Raw genomic sequence first — 16,750 nt, 5'->3', positions numbered from 1 at the left:
GATTCTGACTGAATTAGGTTCTTGAAAAGGGGTTTTGCAATCTGGATTTTTGTTTCTCCTCCAGCAAATTTTTCTTTGCTGTACTCTGAAGATATTTTTCATGTTTCTTTGTTGGGTTTTTTGTTTGTTGTTTTTTTTTTTTGTGTGTGTGTAGTAGTTTTTGTTGTTGTTTGGTTTGTTTTGTCTTTTTTCGGAACCTTGAAAATTCAGATAGTCAAAACAGCTTGCTATGAATAAATGCCCTATTCTGAAATATATTTTGCTATTTAGAGTTTTTAAAATTGCTTTAAGGAGTCGTTTTTTGCTCTCTGAGAGGGCTTCCTCAGATGCCTTCATATCTTTCAAAGTATGTTACGCTTTAAACAGGTGATACTGGAAGTGATTCTGTAAAAAAAGGTTATTTGCTTTCAAGCCACAGTGGTTATTTAATTCTTTCTATTTTATTTTTTTTTTTCCTCGTGATGTCCCAGTTTTAAAGTAAACCTTGGCCTCTGCAAGTGGAGCTGAGCTGCTCCAGCCCTCTTCCCTGCAGCGGGCAATGCTCTTTACCTTGTAGTAGGTGAATGTACTTCAACCTCCAGTGAATGCTGGTTTTGTTGCTCCATGGGGGAGAGCTTTTTCTTTGAGCTTGGTCCTGCAGGTACTGTCTGAGAGCAGCCTGGTCTGATTTGGTCCTGCTTTGTGCAGGAGTGGGAATAGATGCCCTCTCCAGGCTAAAGATGTATGTCTTGTCTCAGGCAGAGAGTAAGTCAAGAGTTGGAGCTTCCCTCTCTGGAGCATGAGCAGGGTTGACTTCACCCAGTTTGATATCATCACCAGGCAAGTGCAGAAGTGGTTTATGTGGGGGAAAAGCTCCCATGCCTTCTCTCTTCCTTGAACATAAACCGATAATTTTGTTCTCATGCTCTCTGGCTGTTGGGCACCACTGATGCCTATGGCTTTGGAAGAATCAGTCTTGCAGGGCTCCTCTCAATTTGCTGTGGGATATTCTTTTGCTCCTCTTCCAGTCTGATGTTTGAATCTGTGAATTCCTTGGCATTTTCTAGGGGGTGGGATTAAGCTTTCAGTAATATTTGGGCCATACTTCTCCCACGTGCTGAGTACAACTGGTGTTTGTAGAGCTTAGTTAGTTTATTTATTGGATAGAGGGAAGAAGCAAGGTTTTCAGTAACTGCTAAAGTTTGAAAGATATTACACTTGAAGGCCTTAATTTAATGAAGTTGTTATGGAAATCAGTGTCCTGGTTGGCTAATTACTACTGCTATGGTCTGGTTTTTCGTTTGGGTTTTGGGCCCCTAATGTCATCATAGTATTTTTCTTTCACTCTCATACTAGTAATTAAAAGAGGTCTCCTGTCAGAACAGAAATGGTAGGAATTTTTTGTTTTTCGACTGCCTTGAGGAAAGAAGGTTGTCTGATGCATGCTTAGGTGACTTCTAAAAACAAATAATAAAATACAGTTAGCTTTAGATGTCCTGGTTTGTCTAATTTTAGTGTGTTTTTTCTAATTTTCAGTAATAAAATGGCTATTGGGCTGCTTCTAATGTATGCTGTTACTTTGCATAATCACTATACTAGTTTAATCTTGCAATATTGGCTTTTAATTTATCTTTTGTAAAAATAACAAAAATGTAGATGTGAGTAATTTTCTTTAAATTTTAAAGCTGTTAAATAAAATAACTATTTTTTTTTGCCTGCTAATGATTTGGTAAACACTTTATTATAAACTGAATTTTCAACAAACTAGCTAACTTTCTCATTTCATTTTGACTTCTCTAGAGAAGTTGGAGGTTGCACCACCATCTCCAGGACAACTGAGACATGGTAAAAGAAGAATATTTGTTGAATGTGGTTCAGTACTTGTGCAGTCTGTCTTTGAATTGCTTCATCTTTCTCCTTCAAGTGCCGGTCTGTCCTCATCGCTGTTGTATGGAGTTAACAGAAAACCAAAGCAAGCACCAGCAGGCATGCTGCTGCCTTTATTTCATAACACCTCAGCTGGAGTATGTGAAAGTAGGACAGAAAGCCCAAATGAGATTGTGCTGTTCAAAGCCAGCAGCACACATTGCTTTTGTAAGATGAGCATGAATGTAGATGCTGCCGTACCTTGTGGGGGTTTTTGTGTTGAAGCTTCAAACTATTGACTTGATTCTTGTCACATGTAATTTAAATGGACTGAGAAGAGGGGTAAGATTGGCAATAGATTTGGTATTCTTTGTAATACCACTGTCATTCAAATTCTGATTTGGTTTCCAAATCAGTGTATTTTTGTGCTTTTAAATTCAGTCAACAAGCAAACAGTTGAACAATTTTGTGTTCTAGGTATCTATACTTATTTCTCTTTGGCCTTTTTTGGTGCTTTTGTTTTGGGGGGTTTGTTGCTTGGTTGGTTAGTTTGTTGGTTCTTTCTTTGATGCCTGGGACTCAAAATTCTGTTAACTTTGGTAAGAATTTGAGCTCCCTTTGTAGCTCCAGAGTTTAGTGTGCACATTTTGAAAATATTAGGTATCTCTGTGAGGTTTTTTTTGTCATTCATGTTTTTGGGGTTATGTCCTGTGGTAGTTTAAAAAAAAAAAGAAAAAAACAAGAAAAATTTTGGAAAATGCAATGCATTCTGTCTTACCTGTGAGTTTGAGAAGGTATGTGTCTTCTTGCAAAGTAGATACAGAAGTCTAAAAACATTTTAGTACCTGAGCATGACAGATGATCTGAGTGTGACTTCGGGGGTTTTTTTTGTGTGTGTTTTATTTTTTTAATTCATATGATCATGGGTTCATGATGTCTGTAAGACGTAAACTCCAAAGGGACTCATACCTGTTTCTTGTCATGTGACTGTGACCTTCTTGCACTTCCATTTCTTTCCTCCTCATATATTTGCCTAAGTTTATAAAGTATAGAAATTATTGGTTGTGTCTGAAAAAAACCTAAATAGCTGTTGTGTTTTATATGTTAAAAAACCTGAGAAGTTCTAACTTTCTAAGCTGTACATTTGGTCTCTGGTGCTATATTTAGTCTTATGAAACTAACACCTTGAAACTCAGCTGGAGGCAATGCTGTGCAAATTTAATCCCATCTTCATTAGGCATTTAAAAGCTAGAACTCGAGAGAGATAATGGAGCAATACAAAAAGAAATGACACAGTAGCACTGTGCTGCTTGTGAGAAATTACTCAGACCAGCATGTTCCAGGATCTTCTGTAGCAGAAAATAATTTCAAATAGAGTTTACTTGAAATCTCATGAGTGAAAAGGAAAAACTCATAAAACAAAAGGTGGAACTTGATTTCTTAATGTATTGAGGATGAGCTTCAAGCCTAACTTGTTCTCGGTTTAGTGCCCAGATGAAATTGAGGTACACAAGTTTGGATTGGAATAGTGAGGTAATTAATACTGTATCACACTTGTGAAAAACACCTTAGCGTTTGCATATTTAACTGAAGGAGTTTGGATGAGAATTGTCTAGCTCCAAGCAAGGCTCTTAAAATACGAATTTTTGGGTGTGCCTGAAGAAGATGGAGCTCTTGCACAGGACAAGAGAGGGACTTGCAGAGGAAGGGTCTTCATTCTGAGCGAGAGCAGAATGCAGGGGCTCTGGTGAGACAGGCAATCTCAGTGATAATGCAGTATCAGTTGGAGGGCCTGTAAATAGTATCAGTTTGTGTAGTTTTACATATTCCTCTTATATGCTTGTAGACATAAGTGGCTTCTGTCTGAAACTGCAGAAGTATTTACACAGTAAGTTTTTTCACCTGGCTCTTTGCAAGCCATTAGTAACTCTTGCGTAGCAAGGGTTTTGCCAAAACTGCCAGAAATAAAGGTCACTAATAGAAGCAGTAGGAAAGATTTGTGTATGTTGTCTTTGTTTCTCTCAAAGGCAGCAGTGCTGACATTTCAATAGTTCATGCAAACCGGTGAACTCTTACAAGTATTTTATTTTCTCTTTCTAACTTATTTCTTTTAGTGTTCTTCCACAATGCGTTACCTTTTGTAGGGTTTGGATTTTTGGATAACGCAATTATGATTGCTGCGGTAAGTGCATTATTTAATTCCTTCATCAAGTCAGTAAGATTCATACTATCCAGGTATTAAATGAATAAACAAGAGCTCCGGGAAGCCTCTGTTCTGTCTGCATCAACTCACTAATTTCTTTTTTTTTATTTTTTTTTTTAAAGAACATATCCATGCTGCTGAAGGATGCAAGGGAGTGTTGTTCCTTCCAAAGAGCAGTGTTGTAACTAATTTCACTGAATTGAGGAGAGGCTTGGTTTGGTTGGTTTTTTTCCCCCTCTCCTTATTTGTACTGCAAGACACGTTTATCATCATGTAGTCAGTACAGGTTTTTTGTACTGATTGATGATAATGTGATTATGGTGTGATGATGATTTGATCTTCAGGGATTTTTACTGATGTTTTCTTTGTATGGAATGTTGCAAGCAATGCTGCTGATTTCTACTGATGTAGCTGACATTTCTGAGTAACCCTCTTGATGTATTTTCCTGTTCATTTGGAAGATGAATTGGGCTAGTGGAACAGGAAGATGGATCAAAGATACCATTCTGTGTGTGGAATTATCATTGACAGTGTGATGTTAATTATGGGATAATTAATTTAGGAAAGGACCACAGAACCCACTAGGTCTCCAGTCTTGCTTCTCCTTGGTACCTTGGCATGATCTCCAGTCTAATCTCCTGCTCAATGCAGAGTCTGCTCTAAGGTTAGACAAAGTTGTTTGTGGTTTTATCCTTTGGGTCTTGAAGATCCAAGGGCTAAGACTGCACAGCCTGTCTGGACAACCTTTTGCAATGGTCAACTGTCCTCACAGTGGAAAACATTTTCCTATATTCAACTGGAACATACCTTATTGTTGTGGTGTGGTGGGCTGAAATTCCCCTCCTACATTATCAACTCCAGACTAGCTCAGTTCAGAAGCAAACTACCACACTTGTTCCTATTCATGCATGTTGTCTTTCATCTTTGGACCATATACTGCTGTTCCATTGTGGAGTTCCCTGTGACTTTGTATCTTCAACTAAAAAAGTAAGGAGCTACTGTAGTGTGTTTTACTTGTTTGCTCACTGTTTGTAGGAATCTGTGTTCAGCTGAGAATTACAATGGGGAAAATGGTACACAGAGAGAGGGGTTACAGTTTTGTCCATTAGGTGGTCATTATGAAACAATATAAAGTATTAAAAGTATATCAGAAGTAGCCTTTTGTCCTAGAGGGCAATACATATGCTAAGAGGGTAGGAGCTGTGCAAGATCTAGTAGAAGTAATGACCATAAATCCTTTCAGTCTTAATAACAGTAAGGTAAACTTTTGCCAGTTGGACCAATATAATCTGTTTTAACTTCAAATCCCTCGAGTAATAAGGAAACTCTTATTTTTTCAGGGAACCCAAATAGAGTTGTCAATTGGAGTTGTCCTAGGAATTTCAACTATGGCAGGCAAGTAACCAAAGTGCAGCATGTATATGGTACATTCCTATATTTTAGGCTGAAAGTGGTCCGCAGGGCTGTAAATGGCTCTTCCTTGGTCTTGCAGCTGCCTTTCCTGATGCAGAAACAGCCTGTGGTTGAAGCAAGGATGTATTCAGCTAGCAGAAACGGAATTTCAGTTAGATAGCTTTTGAAAAGATTGTTGGCTTTAATCTAAAAGCTCACATCCTGGGTTACTTACAGAAATGGAAATCTGCTTTCCTGTTGGAACTGCTGTAAATTCCCTCGGATATGGTATTTGCGTATGTCTGTCTGTATTCGTCAGTTGCTCTTCGTTTGCAGTGCTAAGTGAAGATCAGAGCTGGTGTCCTTTTACTGTGTTGGCTGGTGTTTTTGGTGGCTTCTCTGCCTTCATGTGATACCATGGGAAGGCCAAGCAGCCCACCCTACTCCTGCTCTGTGCTGAAACTGATAAGCTGTGCTCAACAGCTTTGGTGCCTCTGCAGTGTCAGAGAGGAAAAAATTCTCATGGGATCCACCAAGTGCAAGTGCAGCATTGCTCAAAAGCATGCAGACAGCTTAAATAAAAATCTATATAGCAGAACAAGTTCATAATGTAGCCACTTGGAGCCTTCTGTTGCAATGCAAGACAGTCACAAGCAAGCTTGCCTCTCTAAGATGTGCTGTGAAACCATGTTAAGTATGTAACTTTACGCAATCATGCATAGTGTATTTATCCCTAAACTGACACAGTTCATGGATATGTTGAAACGTTTCTCAAACCCATATACATGACTTACAGTTCCATGAATTTCAAGTGCTCCTGTGCCTCTTCAGACACTGGAAAGCCTTGCTTGGTGTCCAGCAACCACACAGGGCTGTTTTATCTCTCATCTGGAAAGTTGTAAGATTGTTTCCAGGTGTCATTATTGTCTTTTTGTATTTGTCAAGTTTTCTTCATGTAAGTTGAGATAAATAGTTGCACTTCCTATTATTCTTAGTCCGCTGTTGTTACTGTTGTAATAAATTCAGAAGACAAACTCTTAATTTTAGAGACTTAGTCCTAGATTTGGGGTTTTTTTTGTGATGAATGAGAAGTCACTGGGGCACTGAGATGAGCTGATGTCTTTTGTTTGTAATTAAAATACTTCTCCACCTTCTTCCCTTCTCTTCCCTCTTCCTCCAGCTGCAGCTTTGGGAAACCTTGTGTCAGATTTAGCTGGACTGGGGTATGTCTGAGCTTGTATTAAGAATATTTTTTCTTCCTTTCTAAAACATATGAACTGCTGAAATTGCCCTTTTCCTTCCCATCTCTTGAATTTTAAGTAAACTGTGTGGCTAGAAATGCATTCTGTCTCTGCTAAGTTGAAGTACTGAGTGGGTTTGGTTGATCTTAAAACTTAAGTGCCGTTGTTCTGAAACAGAATAACTCTTGCTGACAGTATTATATATTTTAAGTGATAAAATCTGGATTGGTGTTTAACCTGATTTAATGTAGTCTGTAGGTAATGTTTACTTTAAGGAAGTATTAGAACTCTTCCTACAAAAAGTAGTTAAAATAAAAAACGAAAAAAAAAACATTTACTTTTTATGTGTGATGTAATACATTACTGTGGTAAAAAAATACCGAATATACCACCCTACTGTTATGCCTAGATCTGAAGACATTTCAGATATATAATTGTTTTATCTGAGGAGAAAGAAATATCTTCAGATCTAGGCATACATATTTCTGATATAAACAGATGCAGATGATATTTTTATTTTTTAAAAGAAATTGCTGAGTCGTTGCTCCAAGTAAAGCTGTCTCTTAGAACTCTTTCCCCCTCCACCTCTGCTTTCCCTCTACTTGTCTCTTTTTTGCAGATACCAAGGCTTGTTACTAATGTGTGTATGTGTAACCTTTCCTCCACTAAAGGCTGCTTATAAGCTGTGCAAAAATACAGCAACAATCCCACCAGTTGTGTATTACTGTATAAAGCATTTTCTGGAAATAGGGTATATATAATTCAGTGAGAACTTCAGTTAGTTTACACTGTAGAATGTGACTGTCAGAAGTCTGAATGCTGTTTTCCTTTCAATGGCTGTATCAGTATACTGAAGGAAAAGCTATTTGTTTTAAGTTCAGTGCTTCAAACATTTCAGAATCCTCACTAGAAGGCAAAATAGTCCTTTGCTATTGTTTCTCATTCTTCCAGTCTTGCAGGTTATGTAGAAGCTTTAGCTTCACGACTTGGTCTGTCAATTCCTGATCTGACACCCAAACAAGCTGATATGTGGCAAACACGTCTCAGTGCACACTTGGTGAGTATCCTGTAGGTAGGCACTGCTTTATGGAGCGTGTGTTTTCTTTTTAATTTAAATTAATGTGATAAATCCCTTTTGTCACTATTACAATTAAATAGGTAACAATCACCAACATTTTGCATGTTTTCTGGAAGGTTCAGTTGTTTTCAGAAGGTTCAGATGCTCCCTACATCAGAGAGCATCATGAGACAGGATTGGTTTAAGCTGTGTTTATCTTCTTTGCAAAAAAATCATGGGTCACTAGTAACATAGATAGTCTTTGCAATGACATCATGTATGCTATGCAGAGCTCTGGCTACTGTGATAAGATAGTTTATTTGGAAGTTATGACCCCTTAGTAGTTTACTCATGCACTTCTTTGTCAAGTGCTTGCTGTTCATGTACCTGTGCTAGTATGGCTAGTGTGTATTGATTTCTGTAGTTAACTTGGATATGGAATGTTTTCCCCTGAGTAAACTTGTAGCATTTTCACTGCCTAGCTTTACAGTTACGGTTTACAGATAACTTACTCATCTTGCAGGTTCATTTTCAGGATGATTGTTTAGTTAACATTTAAACGTTTGAAGCAGTCCTACTTCAGCAATGAGAGTATTGGTTTACTTTTGTTAAAGAAACAGATTATAAGGAATCAAGTTAAAAAATAGGTATTTCCTTCACTTTGCCAGAAAAAACTTGTATGGGGGAATAAAATCTTTGCAGGTTGAAGGGAAGAGAAATAACACCTGCGAGGAGTTGTGGGGAGTGAGGGGGGAAGTCTGGTTTGAACAGTGATAGATGAAAGCACTGAGCAAGGAAAGAACTGGCATGTTGTCAATGAGCTGCTGCTCTAGTATGTCCAATGTAAGAGTCTTCTAGGTGGAAGCTGAGGTCTGTGGCAAAAGCCTGTTATTGCACTGCAGTTCATTCACAGCATTTTTTGTTTGAAGGCTTCTGAGCATCTTTGTCTGTATGCAAGTATCTTTTCTTCTTCACTTGCTACCTTTAAGTTTCTTCGTAGTAACCACAACTGCTGGTGATGTGGATTGGATGTTGCCTGTATTCCCTTTCCTTTTGACTTTTCACAGTTGAGCTAGATGTAAATATTTCTCAGTGCTATTTTTTTTCCCCTTTGCTTTCTACCATTGCAAGTCATCACACTGGCAAGGAATTCCTCATCCCTGACTTGAATAATTTGCACTGCTAAATGCAAGCAGATACATTAATAGCTGCAGCTAAAATGTGTGTGTGGGGGTGTTTTTTCTTCACTGTTTTCCTGGCCATCCTATTAATCCTTGGAATTCATCTCTTTCCTTACCACCTGTGCAGCTCTTCATAGGTCATTACCTTCCTCTTTATTCTGAATTGTCCTGTCCCAGTGCACACTGTTTCTAACCTTGTCGTATCTCTCTCTCATAGATTGTGTTTCTAGTCTGCATGCTAAGAAAAATGTGGCTTCCAAATGCAAACTAGAACGAATGGTTTATTTTCCTGGTGGTGGTGGTACTACATTGCAAATGAGTAATAGATCAGTGAGAAACTAATTTTTTTTTCCCCCCTTTCTCTAGGGTAAAGCTATTGGAGTGACCATTGGCTGCCTTTTAGGAATGTTTCCTTTGTTGTTCTTTGGCGATGAGGAAGAAAAACTGGAAGAAAAAAATTAACCTTTTTACAAGACCTATACAAATGTAAACTACTGTACCTCAATTATTCAACTACACTGTCAATATTTAGGAATTATCAGACAGTAAGAAATGTATAGACTTGGGAACAAAACCTTCAGCATGTCGTTTTATGGAAACACTAATTTATCGTGGCTTTGCTGTGTTCGGTACTTCTTTTTATAAGGTATCATCGAACTTTTTATTTAATTGTACATTTTCAAAGTGTTTTCACTTATGGCAACTGATGTTTACCACTTTCCCCTCTGACTTTATTCTTTAATGGATTATTATTACTTCAGTAATCCACCATGGATGGCAGTATCACTCATGAGTTGCATATTGGTCGCTTAGTAGTTGTACTTGCATGACGAAAAATTCACTGCTGTTCATCAGGTCCTTCAATGCAGATTATTAATTCAATTGATTAATTTTAAGTCCCTTACCTTGCAAGATGACTGGGTGCCCCATCACCAGCCAACATTTTGCACTGCCTTTAGATATTTCACTGATCCATGTCAGTCTACTTTACATTCTTTCACAGTGCTATCTCTGAATTGTCTGAGAGTATCATTTTAATGCTTTGACAAGGTAAGTGTTTCCAGTGTAGGCTCTTCACCAAGTCAAATTTTTGGTGGTGTTTTAACACCACTTGTACTTCCATATTCATGCCTTTTTTTCTTTTTAATGTGTAAACAGTATTTTGAGAATTGAGCTGAAATATCCTTAAATTTATCTTCCTGAGCTTTGAGTCTGATATTAAAGAATTCAGACCAACTGTTTCAAAACCACAAACAACTTTTTTTTTTTCTTGTTCTGCTTAAAAAAAGGTGTGAATAGTTGATTGGGTGGAAGGTCCAAGGAACACTTTGGGAGTATGAGTGAGTGGTGGCATTGAAAATTTATTATGGGTGGTTTGGGTGAAACAAAGTGTACCATCAGTCTGGATTAGAGGACCTGGTGTGCAGAATATAACTTTAAGATTAAGCCTTTGCTACTTTCCCCCCTCTGTAAGGCAATTTTTGGGAGGGAAGAAAACCAATGAGAAAAAAGGAGACTTGAGGCCTTTTTCCTTTTTGTTTTTTGCCTTTTACTTTTGCAGTCTTACTTGGTGTATTATAGATCTGACAGTCACATGTAACTGTACTTTTTTTTATATTATAATGAATAAATTGAATGCAACTATCGAATATTAGTTATATTTCAGGATCTGACTTGCCAAATAACATAATGCTGAACTGCTAACTTAATTAGAGGAGAGAGTTTCTAACCTCCTTGAATACTGTTTGAAAAAGACACTTGAGAGAGGCACAGCCTGGACAATTTGAAAGTTTTATTTCTGGAACTGCTAGCAATTCTGTAGCCTAGAAAGAAATGGGTTTTTAAAAGGAATAAAAATTTGTCCCCTGATGACTTTTGTTTGCTATAGGAAAAGCCTCATTGTAATGTGTGTGTTTTACAGAGCTTGTTGCTTCTCTCTTGGTCATAAATCTGACTTTTCTGTTCCTATTTCTACAAGTCCTTTAACAGCAGTACTGACACTTTGGCATCAGCCATTGATGAAGGTGACAGTGTGTATCTATCCTGTGAAAAACAGACTTTGAAAATTTGCAGTGAGTAGTCTGAATAGCATGAGCTATACTTTGTACATTAAACCATGAGAATCTGAACCAGACTGTAAAATGGAAAGAAACATCAGCCAGGCATAGAGCTCAAATGCAAAGAAGTTTTGGCTTGCATTTTTTAAGTTGAAAGCTTTTATTAAAAGAACACAAACACACAGACAAAAAACCCCAAAACACCAAACAAAAATCCCCCCCAAAACTAACACCAACAAACTAATAAAAAGAACCCACTCCAACCACAAAAAAAACCCAAACCCAAAACAAAAAACCCCAACCAACCAAACCACAACCACAAAACCCACTCATGCTAGAAATTTTTGCACTCTTTCCCCAACAGATAGCTGCTGTTTTACAGTACTTCAGTGATCAATTTTTATTTTGTTTTACATTTTTTTAGTTATCCACACATTCTTCTTGCCTTTAACTTCTCTTCCTCTGCATTTACTTTCATTTCTGGTATGTTTATCTAGAGCTGTATTTCTCCACACATTCTTTTCTTTAAACTGAAGCACACATCCAAGCACTTTTGCATAGCTGCTTTTGTAGCTGTTTTACAGTAATGCCAACACTGTTTTCCATTACAATATTGGCATCTTTGTTGGATTCTTCCAGCGGTGGCCAGGCTTCTGTTCTTTGCTGTAGTACCAACTGGACCGCCCATCTTCATCACTTTTCCAGAGCTCATGAGAACAACCAGAAGGCTGCATCAGCTTTCATAGCAGTGTTCATTTTATAATGGCAAAAGGAAAGACCGTGTACTCTTGATAAATAGCTCATGCATGTAAATTGAGTATGTTTTGTTGCTGTATGTCCAACTATTGTACTGCAACCAATGCTTTTACTGAGAATTATTGAACTAAAATATCTTCAAAGAAATTAATCATGTGTTGTCTTGTTAAACTATTTAGCGACCACAAAAGTGTGGAAGGCAAGTGACACATTGTAAGAAACCTTGGGTGTTTCAGGCTGTTGTTTGATGGTGTAATCATGAAGGTGACTTCTGGGGTTTTGATATTTGACAAATGTGAAGAAATACCTTGTGATTTGAGAGGAGTAGTGGCTCTTCTGGTGGCTGAGAGAAAGTGCTTGTTGGGGCCAAGCTGCCACCCTGAGTGCAATTGGGGTAGCTTTCTGTGCCTGCAGGATCCACTTTTGTGTGGATGTAGTACTGCCTTATGTGAAAAGGAAAGTCTGTGCTTTATCTGTCTCCTCACAAGGAGGATGAGATCTGATCTCTGATGCTCTGATGCTAATCCCTGATGCTCTGACCACACTTTTTAAAAGAACTGAGAAGACGGAGCACTAACAAAGCACTCTTTGTTTTCTGTTGTCTTCACTCTCCTCTAGAAAAGGAAACCCAAACACTACAGCATATTCAGAGATTTCAATATTGCTCCATTTTTAAAATTCTAGCAGTTTGTCCTGTGCTAACGGGAATCTTTCACCTTAAAGGGCTGGTAGACATGAAATTGTGTTTCTTTTCAAATGCTGTCTTTTGTTGTAACTGAAATGTATTTTTGACTTTATGTTTTCTCTAGGGACAACAAACATGCATCTGATAATGGTTTCCCAGATCTTCTCACCAATATTTTCTCATTCATGTACTTTACATAAATTATTTGAATCCAGACAACATATTTTGTATTGTCTTTAATTAAATTGTCAAACTCTGTAAACTTTTATACCGCAGCAAAGCTGTTCTGTGTTTCTTTATTAGACCAGATGCTGGAGGGGAAATGTCAATAATATCCTTTGGATATTCAGCCTCAGTTATACAAACCAGGAATTTAAGGTATAAGCAGGTGATCCTTTGTCACTGTCATAGGACATGCCACTATGGAGTGGTACTTCTGTCTCTTCATGCTTGGAAGAGAGCAATTTAAATAATTAAAATATTTGCATGGTGTAAATTGTTGGTGTTTGTGGTTAATACTAGTCAGACATCCACCTGGACTTGAACTTCTGGAATTAACTAAGTTTTTTGTATGCTAACTAAGCATTTCTGAACTTTTCCTGCGCTTTGGAACTCTTCACTTTTTTTTCCACTTCTTGGTCAGTCCCATTTGTTGGATGTCTGTGCATAAAGTGTTGTGAGTAAACCACATCTCTACTGGAAGGGTGGTCTCATCTCATTTTGACAACCTGTATAGGCTGGCTGTTGTTTTACTCTATTCTATTTACACTATTGCATTGTGTAGTAGAACTCTTCATTGATGTTGTTCTGAGAGTTCATTGCACTTCTTGCCCTTGTGTTTTCCATTTCTCTGATGTTTTACATGGTCTAGTGACAGGCTGACTGAGCAGCAGTATGAAAACTGAAAGCCTTAATAAACTATTGAGGAATTATCATCCTACTCCAATAGTGTTATACCTCTGGATGTTTTTTTAACCTAAACTATGAAGAGGTAGAGCTACTCCAGGTTGTAGTTAATGCTCTCGTGACACAAATTCAAACTCCTGTTTTAAAGTTTAAGGCTTTTACCCTCATGTTGGTGTTCAGAACCCTTGGTATCGAAATTGTTGCTTCAAAATAGTATTAGAGTGGGGGGAGGATGGAGGGTTTTGAGCAAGCATGGAATTTAAAAGCCAGCTGAGATGAATGCAGAAGATTCTTGTAAGACTACTTTCACCAATCAAAACAAACGCCATCTCTAGAGAGACCTCCAAGCTCCCCCCAGCTCTCTGAAGAGACATAGTCACAAGGCAGTTTTTGAGCCTCAGGTGTGTACTTTAGAATAGTGACCTTGGGCAGCAACAGGAGAGTGTGGAGTTCTGATGTGGTGTCTTTCCTGTAAGATGATGATGACAAGATAAGGCCTCCTGCAGCAACATCACTGAGAGGAAAGAGTTTTGGTTTAACTCCTCACCTTAGTAGTCCACGGGTGTCCAAGCAACTTGCTTAAGTAACGATGCAGCTATGAATGGTACTCCAGAGCCTCTTGAGTTGCTCCTTCTGGGTATATAGGCAGAGACTAATTTGCTGTGCAATATTAAAGTGATGTGAGACTTATTTAAACCTGTTGCGTTTTGTGTCCATTTTGTGTTCTGTTCTTGCTACTCTGCTTATCAAAGTGTCTTATGTATTTTGGTTATGAAGAAGGCCTCATGCTCTTACCTAGAGGGTTTAAGCCCTTACAGATAGTTATCTGTTTATGCTGCTTTCTATCAGCAAGTACATAATCTGGCAAAGGATTATGCAGTGTACTGAATGGGACCATTCACTGGTTACAAAGCATGTATCCAAAGAGTGAAATTTGCTACGCTGGACCTACAGCTGCTCTTCCATGTTGGGAAGAGGTTGCCTCAAAGCAGGATGGGTTGCTTAGCACTGCTGCTTGGACTTGGTGGGGTGATCTGTTTTGCACTGATGTGGTAAATCATTTCCAGCAAAAACAGATATTTTCTATTACTTCCAGGTAGGAACAAGGAAGAAAGGGAGGAGGATGGGACTGTGCTAGGTCATTTTCCCTCCATGGGCATGCATAGAGGATTCATTAAAAGGGGGTGAACAGGAAAGCTCTGGTTTGCATTTATGCTGCTTGTCTGGTGTGCTGTTTGCCTCAGAGTGCTTTTTACAGGCTGGGAGATCGGAAGAAAGAGCTGATGAGACTTCCCTATTTTGGTGTGGCTTTTCTACACATCTCAGCTACAACTAATCCCTGCAGAGAAGTAACCCTCAAAAGCAAAATGGTAGCAAAATACCCCTTTTTGAGCACGGGAGTCTTTGAACAGGAAGAGAATTGAATATGGGTGATTTACCGTTGCAACACAGCTGCCTAGTTACCAAAGAGCACCAAAAGCCAGTTAGATCTTAAAAGGAAAACAACCACTTTTTGATGACATTTCAGATAGGCTTTGATGCAGATCTGCAAGTGACTTTTTATTGCTTTCCCTGATTTGTTACTTGCCTGATTTTTTTCTGTAGAATCTCTGGATGGTGGTGTTTTTCTTATGCCCGCTTTCATCTGTGAGCATGAGAGTCTCTACAGGATGGCAGGAGTAGGAGAGGAGCTGTGACTGGAGTTACTGCATGTGGGAAAACATCCCAAGAAGAGGTCATGCTGTAAGAGGCAGTCTTCATTCATAGTCCTCAGTTGCCATGTAGACAGGCACATGGGATAGCTGATTGTTGTAGTTTATGCCAACGGTGGTTGTACTGACATCTTTGGACACTGGATAGCCCTTTGTGTAGATAATAAAGAGTCTCCTCCTGACCTGCTCTTGGAACCATAGAATGGTTTAAGTTAAAAGGCGTCTTAAGGTTCCAAGACCTAGTTCTAACTCACTTACTGTGGGTGGGGTCACCTTCCATTATATCAGGCTGCTCAAAGGGAATACTCACAACTTCTCTGGGCAACCTGTTCCACTGCCTTGCCACCCTCACAATAAAGAATGTCTTAGTATCTTAACTAAATCTACCCTATTTGGGCTTAAAAATCATTATTCCTCGTCCTATCACTACACTCCCTGACAAAGAGTCCCTTCCCCATCTTTTCTGTAGGCCCCTGCTAAGTAGTATGAGGTTGTTACAAGATCTCCCTGAAGCCTTTTCTTCTTCAGACTGAGCAACTCTGACTCAAGTTTTCCTCACGGAGGAGGAGCTCCAGCCCTTTGATCATCTTCATGGCCCTTTTCCAGACCTGTTTCTACAGGTCAATGTGTTTCTTGTGCTGTGGACTGCAGAGCTGAACACACCTGGCTGGATGTTTTAGAAGATTGCAACCCAAGGAAAGCCAGCCTGTGATGTTTCTGTGGGTCACCATGTGATGTCTGAATGATGTGAGCACTTCTGTACTTGGACACTTGCAGATACCCTGTGGGCTTCAAAGCTCAGTTTTCATATGTTAGGAAAAATTCTGAAGTGGGATTTCTTTGCCTAGATGGAGCCTTACTGTGTTGCATCTGGGCAACTTCTAGTTACTACATGCACTGTGACCTCTTTGCAGATGGTATACATCAGCACTGGAGAATCTATTTTTTCTGACATATGGCAGGTGTCCAGGATGGGGTTGGTCATCTTCTACCAGGGGGTGGTTACCACCATACAGACTGTGCACCAAAACTGCAATGTTGGTGTTAATCCTCCAAGCTATGGCAAATACATGGAATGTATTGGAGTTTCAGCCCTAGCCCTTGCCCACAGTTGGTGTAGGTTTTGATCAACCCAGGCTCTGCTATGTTGCTTTTGGTGAAAGAAATCATTTATTGTGCAAGTTGGCTTGTACTTGAAGAGTTGATTTCAATGTGAAGCAAATAGTGCATTGGATGGATGCAAATGGAGCTGCCTGGTAGTGAGGAGGGGATCACAAGGAAACAAATGAGTTCCTTTGAAACTTTGCAGCGGGGGAGAGCTCTGCACTGGATGACTTTTCTCGGTCCTCACTCCATGTGGGTAGCAAATTACAATCTTTTTGTTTTCATTTCAGCTTCTGTAACAAGCTATGCAAATGTCACCTGTCTCACAGTGGTGGGGCTCCCCACTGGGTATTCCATTGCTTGAAAAGTGCAATCTGTTCAACTAGAGAGATTGGCCAGCAGAAAGGAACCTTATAGTGACCTGCTGCTATATGCTATCAGCTTGATGTATGCCTCAAGTGGTGTGATGTAGCAAATAGTGTGACTGGCAAATAATTAAGAGATTTGTGGTTATGATTTTGGTGAATATTTTGCAGCTGCTTCCTCTCAATGCTGGATTTGCTTGTGTCTCCTTGAGTCATTTGTAGTTCTGTTACCAGCACGGGGACACA

General features: G+C 39.0%; 1 protein-coding gene across 1 annotated transcript in view; it reads left to right on the top strand.

The window, feature by feature from the left end:
* TMEM65 (transmembrane protein 65) overlaps positions 1-14,002 on the top strand; it is a 32,404-nt gene extending 18,402 nt beyond the window's left edge. The window contains exons 3-8 of the mRNA XM_054385292.1: positions 1,780-1,824; positions 3,960-4,027; positions 5,389-5,443; positions 6,621-6,663; positions 7,633-7,738; positions 9,286-14,002. Coding sequence (XP_054241267.1) covers positions 1,780-1,824; positions 3,960-4,027; positions 5,389-5,443; positions 6,621-6,663; positions 7,633-7,738; positions 9,286-9,381 — 413 coding nt within the window. The 3' untranslated portion in view covers positions 9,382-14,002. The remainder of the gene's footprint in view (positions 1-1,779; positions 1,825-3,959; positions 4,028-5,388; positions 5,444-6,620; positions 6,664-7,632; positions 7,739-9,285) is intronic.
* Positions 14,003-16,750: the final 2,748 nt, after the last annotated feature.

This window comes from Indicator indicator, chromosome 12 (genome assembly GCF_027791375.1).
Source record: "Indicator indicator isolate 239-I01 chromosome 12, UM_Iind_1.1, whole genome shotgun sequence".
NCBI lineage: Eukaryota > Metazoa > Chordata > Aves > Piciformes > Indicatoridae > Indicator > Indicator indicator.
Note: the sequence above shows the minus strand (reverse complement) of the source record. Positions and strands in the feature narration are given on the sequence as shown.